Source organism: Podarcis liolepis (genome assembly GCF_965112155.1).
Source record: "Podarcis liolepis genome assembly, chromosome: 7".
In the NCBI taxonomy this organism is placed as follows: domain Eukaryota; kingdom Metazoa; phylum Chordata; class Lepidosauria; order Squamata; family Lacertidae; genus Podarcis; species Podarcis liolepis.
Window position 1 is genome coordinate 77,729,999 of NC_139561.1, and position 9,773 is coordinate 77,739,771.

Genomic DNA, 9,773 nt, shown 5'->3' on the forward strand with positions numbered 1-9,773 from the left:
ATATGTTTTTAGGACCCATCTTATTTCTGTAATGGCTAGTGTGTGTGTGTGTGTGTGTGTGTGTGTGTAAGTATATATAGATATTACACCCACCCACACCTATTTTTAATATTATGTCCTATTATGTTTTAATATTAATGTTCTGTTTTAATTGCTTTCATCTGCCCAGCGACCCTAGTGTGAAGGGTGGATAATGAAGTGCATTAATAATAACCACGACAATAATAATATCTTAGGAAGACATCCTCTATTAGCTAAAATGGTCCGTAAATCCTACCCTCAATCCTGATGACTTATTTCAGGTCCTTTGCATTCACTTATTTACACTGTTGAATTTATCTTAATGCAGCCAATGTTTTCAAATGTACACACTTTTCACCCATATATTCATTAAACATTTCCCAATCTTCTTTAAATGTATATTCTTCTTGTTCTCTTATTCTGTAAGTTAAATCTGCCAGCTGCATGTATTCCATTAGTTTAAGTTGCCATTCTTATTTAGCTGGGACCTCGCTCGCTTCCCATTTTGTGGCTAACAAAACACAGGCAGCAGTGGTGGCATACATAAATAGCCTTTTTTGACACCTGGGAATTTCCACCTGAATTACCCCCCCCCCCCGGGACTCTTTTTATTTTAAGTACTTTAAAACATTTTTTTTCAATTCATTATAAATTATTTCCCAATACAACTCTTTTAGAAGTTCACCACATATGACAGAGCGTACCCTCAGCCTCATTGAACCCCTTGATTCCATTCCGAGGGAGACACTCTCCTGCCCCCAAGTGTTGCGATGACTTAGGTACTGTTGCTTTAAGGGAAACAGAATCTTAGCGGCTTAGACGGCAGTTAGTGGAGGTAGACTGAACACCTGCTTCAAGGTGGGGTGCATTGTGTTCAGCGGGATTCAGCTATGATCAATCCATCCCTCCAGCTGTTCGGTTACTCCTGCTGATGGCGTGTACCTGAACGCAACATCCACTCATCAACAGGTTATGTACCTAGAAGTTAACCAGGTTGGCCCCTCCCAAGGATTCAGGCCCCAGGGGTGTGTGTGCAAAAATCGCACCTCTCCACTCTGGCTCAGAGTGGCTAGGAGCCTCTCTGAGCCATTCTGTGCTGCTCTGGGCAGCCAGGCAAGCTCCTCTGGGTTCCTTGGTGAAGGAATCTTCACCCCAGCTACCCAGTCCACCAGGGGGCGCAACACTTGCCCTGCCCCAGGTGCCAGCAACCTATGATACTCTGCAAAGGTGTTGGCTGACTCCCTCCCCCCTTGCTTCCTTACAGGTCCTTTGAGCCAGAGTATTTGATTCACCTTGGTGACAGCTTCTCTGGATTTCCCATCACCATGCAGGCTCTCGTGGAATTTTTCTTCTTTTTCGCCCTCCTTACAACAGGTAAGGAGGTAAGGAAGGACAGCTCACTCACTGGAAATTTATTCCACTGGGGTAGCTGGGGTCAGATGCAAGCTGGTTTCATGAGACTGGTAGGGGCATAAGGCGGAAAGGCACCCACAAGGTCTTGTAATTCCTTTAAATTTGCAATTTAAAAAGAAATTGTGTGGAAAGCAATTGTTGCGAGCAATTTTTGAAATAAAGAAACCAAGGAGCATGGTCTTGTTCAAAAGAGAGATGCAAGCTGCACATTTTTCAACAGCTTCAATCTAATAGGTCACATTTTCGCTTGCCTGTACATAGCATGTTAAAATAAATAAATAAAAAATGTCCAGTGGCACCTTAGAGACCAACTAAGTTTGTTCTGGGTGTAAGCTTTCATGTGCATGTACACTTTTGCCGATATCATGCATGCACATGAAAACTTATACCCAGAACAAACTTACTGTAGTTGGTCTCTAAGGTGCTACCAGACAATTTTTTATTTATTTCGACTGCGTCAGACCAACACGGCTACCTACCTGAATATAGCATGTTAATTTATACATTATTGCTGTGCACTGTCTTCTGAAAAATGTGTGCATTTCCCTTCCTGCAGAGGTGCACCTTCATTGTACAATTTTTTCATATGCTGCAGCACACCCTCTGAGTGTCCCTATTTTCTAGGGACAGTCCCAGATTTAGAGAAGCCGTCCTGGTTTCTGATTTGATCCCAGAATGTCCCGCTTTTCCTTAGGATGTCCCTATTTTCACTGGAGAAATGTTGGAGGGTATGGAGTTATCCAACGCCCGAGCCATGTGAAGGCAATCCTATAAAGGGAAGGGTTTTTTAAAAAATGTTTAATGTTTGATTATGTATTTATATGTGTTGGAAGCTGCCCAAAGTGATGGGGCAACCCAGTAAGGTGTGTGGGATATAAATAGTAAAAATATCATTATGGAATGGGACATCCCTATTTTCATCAGAGAAATGTTGGAGGGTATGCTGTAGACTCACCACTTTAACTTGTTATTTTGGTTGTAAATTGAGGGATATTTTTGGGAGAAGAAAAGGTTAAAGGAGTAAACCCTACAACAAACTCCAAGTGGAGTTCCTAAGACAGTTGGAAGGCGTTTTGTACGCCTCCTTCTGGCAACTCCTACAACAAAGCTGGTGCCAGTTGTATTCTCTGATTTCCTTTGGACCATATCAGTGAGGCTGAGAGGGGGATCTTATTTATTGCCTGGGCAGCCCAGGACCTCCATACACGCTGCCCAGGCTTGTGGCAGGGAGAGGTCACTTCAGTGCTGCTAATCCAGCAAAAACAATGCAAGAGGCAACAGTTATGAGTTGCCAGTCTCTGCAGCCCCAGCAGGTGCTGTGATTTTCCACTGGTTTGACTTCGCCCCTGAAGGTACACTCCATTGCCTCTCAAGACAGGTAGATGCCCAACAACAACAAGAAATGGTTTTCACTGATTTTCATACTGTATTGTGTTTTCATTTTTTTAAAAAAAGTATTTTATCTACAACATGGATCAGAGAATACAATTTGCACAATGAAAAATTGCAGTATAATGAACACAGTTCCCTAAGATGAATAGTCAAGGAGTTTCAGAAAATGGGAACAAAATTATTATGATTATTTGGTTTACTTCCTTCCCTTCACACCTAGGTTACAGGGCAGGTTACAGCAATTTAAAACACAACATGAATCATAGTATCATAGAATTGTAGAGTTGGGTCATCCAGTCTAACCCCCTGCGATGCAGAGATCTCAACCAAAGCACCCATGACAGATGACCAGCCAACCTCTGCTTAAAAACCTCCAATGAAGCAGGTTTGAAATAAAGTACAATCAACTGAGCAAGGGACGCGGGTGGTGCTGTGGGTTAAACCACAGAGCCTAGGACTTGCTGATCAGAAGATTGGCGGTTCGAATCCCTGCAACGGGGTGAGCTCCCATTGCTTGGTCCCTGCTCCTGCCAACCTAGCAGTTTGAAAGCACGTGAAAGTGCAAGTAGATAAATAGGTACCGCTCCGGAGGGAAGGTAAACGGCGTTTCCGTGCACTGCTCTGGTTTGCCATAAGCGGCTTAGTCATGCTGGCCACATGACCCACAAGCTGTATGCCAGCTCCCTCGGCTAGTACAGCGAGATGAGCGCCGCAACCCCAGAGTCGGTCACAACTGGACCTAATGGTCAGGGGTCCCTTTACCCCTTTACAATCAACTGAATAGGGTGAGTCCTTAAAAAATGGCCTCCCAGCCTCCTCCTTTTCCTTCTTCCAGTTGCTTCTTTAGAGTGTGAGATTTGTTTCAGCGATGGCACCAACTGTACAGGACCTAAGAAGACCTGCCCTCTGGAGAAAAATGCCTGCATGATCGCATACACTGAAAATACTGTAGGTGAGTGGGAGAGAGATTATTGAAGCAGAAGTGGAGTCAGATCATTGGTACATTTTGCTCAGTACTGTCTATGCTGGCTGGTCCCATGACCTCAGACAGAGAATCCCTCTCCCAGTCTTACCTGGAGATGGCAGGGGCTGAACCTGGGATGTTCTGCATCCACAGCAGGTGTTCTAACACTAAGCTATGGCCTTTGCCGTGATGGCAGAGGGCAAAGGACAGGATCAGTCAAAGTCACTTGCTACTAGTATTGTATGGGCCTTGTTAATTATCTCTAGCAAACCACCCCAGGGAACAAACTAATAGACTCATGCCTTCAGTCTGACACAGACTAAGGTGATTTAAGGGCCAATTAAGTGCAGCTGCTCTGCTTTAATAGTGGGTTTCAGTGCCACAAGAACCCATTGCTACCAGATTCCAGGCAGCAAATGGAGTAGGTGGCTGTGGCGATCACACAGGGTCCCCGGACGTTTGACGGTCTATTGATCCCTGTGCCACCACTATGATCACTTTCCCGCTGCCGCCAACCTGTTTCTCTCGGGTACACACTGAGTCCAGACAGTTGTTAACATCAAAACAAATAATCAAGTTTATTTTATAAGCGTGAACAAGTTTATGGTTTCAGATAATTTTTCTTGTCAGTTTCTTATCCTTAGTTCCTATACTGGCCTATACCTTCCTAATAACTTTTAACTGATTATTCCAACTGTCTATCAGACTCGTCCTAGTTTCTCTCATTCTCACACATCAAAACTAGACCAACCCACAGAGCTCTGGCCCAATGGTTGCCAGTGGCTTGAATTAATTAATTTAATTATGAATGATTTTAGAGTGTTGTTTATGCTGTACTTTTGTACTATTTTATTGTTGTTAGCCGCCCTGAGCCCAGCTTCGGCTGGGGAGGGCGGGATATAAATAAAATTTATTTTTATTATTATTATTAGACTTATCCTCCCTCTTCCTTCCCCAACTCCCGACTGACTTCCAAACAACTCCAACTGTAACTCTAACTCCTCCCCTTGGGTTCCCACTGGCCAATCACTTCACACTCATTTAACCCTTTCCTTATGACCCACCTAGGAGGGCAAACGCCACAGCGGCTTCTTAGAAAATGAGGAATAGAAGGTGCCTTACAGCACCCAGATTGGATTGGATATTGGTTTGAGAAGGATTAGGCTTCAGCACCAAGATACACAATAAATAGCTAGTTCCTCAAATCCAATCACATCCTGAAGTGACTAACAGACAAGATTGAATACAATATAGGACTACGCTGGAGGAATAGACAATACTAGCCACAGATTTTTCAGAAGGTTCAATAATGTCACATGCTTTTCTTAGCTTTGCCAAACCCTGTCTACAGCCTTGGAAGCAGCCATGAACAATGTGATGTCTTCTGGAGGCTGTATAGGTCTTTGCAATATGACTTTCTTTTTTAATCAACCAGTATTTATTGATATTTTTGATGATGTTTTTATGGATGCTTTTGCCGATTTGCTTTTAACGTCTATCGTTTATCACCTTTGTATATTATAATGAAAGTGTGGATTACAAACAAACAAACAAACCAATATTTTGGACAACAGCTCCCATCAGCACCAGCCACAATAGCCAATGGGCAGGGATGATGGGGAACTGTGGTCCACAATATCTCAAGGTGACCGTGCTGGGGTCTGCCCCTGTTTTAAGGAATGAACTAACTCTGGGAATCATTTGTAGGAGTTGTTAAACCATTCCTGCTTCTCTACCCGCACCCTGCCTCAGATTTAGAAATCTTAAGAACTAAAGAAAAAAAATACTGAAAAATCAATGATGTGTTTTGTTGTAAATTGGCCAGAACAATTTTCACTCCTTTGGGAAAATATAACACAACATGCTACATTTGGAAGACACTATATCTGTCTCTGATGCAGAAATGTGGAGAACTGAATAAGATTCGGAAAAGAGAGAAAATCCAAAACCGACATATTTACCCATTCCTAATCTTTACATCATCCTTCCAAACACAACCCTGCTCATCATCTTGATGACTGAATAAAATGGAAGCCAGTCTGGCATGCTGGTTTAAGGTGTTGGATTACGGCTGGGGAGACCAATGAAGCTGATTGGATGACCTTGGCCCAATCTCACAGACTAACCAGTCCTGAGGATGGAATGGGGTGAACCATGTCAGCTGACATGCATTCCTAGGAGGAAAGGTGGGAAGCAAAGGTGGTAAAATGAAATTAACCATCTCCCTCCCCCCCCCCCATCTTCCATTGCAGATGGAAAAAAGGAACATACTATAGACAAAGACTGTGCAACTGCTAACATCTGTACCAGTTCCGCCACTGAATTGTACTTTGGACCTGGAAGATTCATGAGGACAGTTGTGTACTGTTGCATCGGAAATTTGTGCAAAAAAATTGAATCCAAATGTGGGTATATAATGGGGTTGGGGGCTAGCTCCTCTCCCCAATCTTCTTCCCTCACCATGTCCTTCCTTCCACCTGTTCCCTGAAGCCAGGTGTGCGCATGTGACATGCCCCTGAGTCTCTGATTTTTGCCGCATGGTCTGTAAATGTGGAAGTGGCCTTTAACCTTCAAAGCTACTAGCTGCCTTCCCTATGAATATATCTCGCCCTTTTCACAACCACCTTGAAGGTAGATATAATTAGCTGTGCTTTGGCCTAGTAGTGGCTGGTGCTACTTGGGACCTGCAGGGAGTGCAAAGCAGAGAGTTATGGTCCTGTTCCTTCTCACTCCTTCTCAGCGGCAATGCTGAGAATAAGGAGGAGGAAGCTGCCACAGCCAGTTCCACCTACTGGGTGTAAGCAGGAAGGTTGGGAAATGGAAGATGGCTGAAGGCTGAAAGAGTTTGGTCAGGCAGCATACCCTCCCTCTACAACCGGGGCTGTGCTGTCCATGAGGAAACGTGAAGTGACCGTCTTGGTCAGTAGGATCCACAAGGGCACCAAAACCCAATGTAGATCTTCCTTTCCCCCTTGTTCCCGATCTAGATGTTCCCTGGTGGAGATGGGTGCGCCATTTTGTGGCTCCCTGTAAGGTGCCGAAACGTCTTGGGCCGGTCCTGTCCACAGCTGTAAACAACCGAGCTGCCTCCTCCAAACCCTTAAGCGTTTCCACACCTTGTTTTCAGTTCCACCGATTGAAACCAGAATGAACGGAAAGCAGTGCCCTGCCTGCCACGTGTGGTCGGACACGTGCAAAGAAGAGATGGTGAACTGCACAGGACAGAACGTGTACTGCTTTGACGTGTCTTCACATTCACATGCCCGTAAGCACTGGCCCAGACATTGCATCCCTTGAAGTCCACATCCTCCCCACCAATTTTCTAGGTTATGTAACATCATCATCTTCTTCTTTGGTGATCCCTCGTAGCCGAGTGAGATTGTCTTCCATAAACACGGTTTTAACAATGAGTCTGTAAGTGACTGTGGAGGCCAATTCTGGATCCACTCATCTTTCCACAGTGGGGGCATTGGTTTCCAGACGGGAGTTGATCAAGGTGTGGATTTGCCAAGCGTGCCTTCCTCCTAGCACATTTCTCCCTTGCGCCATCTGATGTGCAAATGTGGAGAAGTGAATTTAAGACTGGAAAAATGAGAAACTGAGATGGACTGATTTGCTCATCCTTACACTGGGCCATCATTGAGCTCCACTATCCAGGAAAAACGTGCGATTTGGAGAATAGCTAAAAGGCGTTATGATTCCCATAATCTCCTCTCTTCTCTTCCATTTCCAGAAACAAGCAGTGTGGACAGAACCATGAAAGGCTGTACTACTAAGTCTGTCTGTTCCTCAATAAAAAGTGGCCGCAGTCCCATTTTGGAAAATGCTGATCTGATTAGGAGGGCGACATGCATTCCAGAGGTTTCTCGGGGATCTCGATGCTCTGGCTTTCTCCTCCCAACCTTCTCTGGGCTCCTCCTGCTCTTGAAGATCCTCGTGTAAAGGGACCTGCATGGGGCTGTAAAAGCTCTGTCTTCAATCAAGCCTTCCACCTATCTATAGGCAACTTTTTCATACTTCAGTTGGGCCTCCCAGATGGATTTTCTCTGATTCACTGAGTGAAAATAAACCTCAGGTTGAAATCAATTGCAATTGGAACCGGGGGTTTTCTTCTCTTGTGTTTTGTGTAAGGAAGCTATTCAGTGAAGCATTCTGTCCTATTGCTTTTCATAGGTTCGAGGTCCAAGCAATAGGGCTATATATTCACGCTGAACAAGGCAGAAGCAAATACCCCCACTTTGGGGGTATTCACAGACCACCTTGGATTCTGAGGTGGTTGCTGATGAAGCAGGGGTGTCAGCGATGTTTCAGAATCAGCCTTCAAAAAAGTTTTGTGGCAGGGAAGTCCTTCGGGCTCAATTTGATCCACTTTTAACCCCTCTCAGGATTTTCATAAATGGAAAATGATAGGGAGGGAAAGAAGGGGTTAAGAACACAGGACAAGCCCTGTTGCATCAGCTCAGGTGCTCATCTCGTCTTGTGCTCACATTTACCAGGGGAATTTACTATGGGGAAAATGCAGAAAACAACATTATCATTATTATTATTCATTAAATTTTGTATACTGCCCTATACCCCCGGGTCTCAGGGTGGTTAACAAGATAAAAAGACGTCATATTAGGGGAAATTACTTCAAAAATGTGTACATTAGCTTCAACTGGGTACAAAAGTGTGTTTATTAGGAGAATTCTACCCCCAAATGCCAAAGAATACAAAGAGTGCTTTAAAAAAGGGAAATCTGCCACAGAAATGTGGAGAGCTGCATTTAAGACTGGGTAAACAAAGAGACTGAGAGAACCGATCTTAGCGGATCTTCCTATCCCTAGTTTGGGTGGAGGAAAGAGAGGGGTGAGTGGAATTGGCAAAGGTGGAATTCGCATTCATGACTCTGCACAGTTTCCCCTCTGGCCTCACCCACCACTCACAGGTGTCCCTGTAAGGTTGGCTCAGAAGGTGTTCCAGCTGTTGGGCTGAAAAAGATTCCTCCCCTCCCCTACTTTAGATACTCTAAGCTGATTAGGGAAGGTGTAGAAAAGCTTTGGTTCTCCATATGTCACTTAGCTATAGCTCCCTGTATCCCTAGACTTTGGCTATGTTTGCCAGGGCTGATGAGAGTAGTCTTTCAGCATCATGGAGGGCCAAAGTTGCCTCACACTTGATTTCGGTCTTTCAGAGTTGTCCCCTATATTTTGGACTGGAAGCCAAAGGAGTTTTTTTAATACTGCCAAAGCATGCTTCCGTCAAGTCGTCTCAGTGAGCTATGTTCAGTTCTAGCTTCAGTTTCAAAAGCACCTTCAAGGAGAGCCCCACGTGCAACATTAGAAGTTACGAAGCATGGATAATGGATGACTTCTTCAGCAGATGATGATGATGATATTCATTCATTCATTCATTCATTCATTCATTCATTCATTCATTCATTCCCTGCCCATCTGGCTGGGTTTCCCCAGCCACTCTGGGCGACTCCCAACAGAATATTAAAAACACAATAAAACATCAAACATTAAAAACATCCCTAAACAGGGCTGCCTTCAGATGTGTTCTAAAAGTCAGATAGTGGGCATTCCACAGGGCGGGTGCCACCACCAAGAAGGCCCTCTGCTTGGCTCCCTGTAACCTCACTTCTCGCAGTGAGGGAACTGCCAGAAGGCCCTTGGAGCTGGATTTCAGTGTCCAGGTAGAATGATGGGAGTGGAGACGCTCCTTCAAATATACTGGGCCGACGTCATTTAGGGCTTTAAAGGTAAGCACCAACACTTTGAATTGTGCTTGGAAACGTACTGGGAGCCAATGTAGGTCTTTCAGGACAAGTGTTATATGGTCTTGGCAGCCACTCCCAGTCACCAGTCTAGCTGCCGCATTCTGGATTAATTGTATGCCACCATTACAGTCCATGGCAGTGGCATCTAGTGAATACGCATAGAATGATTTCAATGGAAGAGCGATCTCATTTTATTTTATTTTTTAATTTTTAAACTTCAAA

The 9,773-nt window shown here is 44.4% G+C and overlaps 1 protein-coding gene across 2 annotated transcripts; it reads left to right on the forward strand.

The window, feature by feature from the left end:
- The first annotated feature begins 828 nt into the window (after positions 1–828).
- On the forward strand, positions 829–7,876 carry LOC310712502 (phospholipase A2 inhibitor and Ly6/PLAUR domain-containing protein-like). Of its 2 annotated transcripts, none has more exons than XM_083515637.1 (6): positions 829–1,014; positions 1,286–1,395; positions 3,662–3,778; positions 6,043–6,195; positions 6,918–7,055; positions 7,524–7,876. In XM_083515637.1, exons 2-6 carry the CDS (start codon positions 1,347–1,349, stop codon positions 7,730–7,732), a joined length of 666 nt encoding a protein of 221 aa, XP_083371763.1. In that variant the 5' UTR covers positions 829–1,014; positions 1,286–1,346; the 3' UTR covers positions 7,733–7,876. The 2 variants fall into 2 exon arrangements, with proteins under 2 accessions (XP_083371763.1, XP_083371762.1); XM_083515636.1 differs by having other exon boundaries at positions 830–990.
- The last annotated feature ends 1,897 nt before the right edge of the window (positions 7,877–9,773 follow it).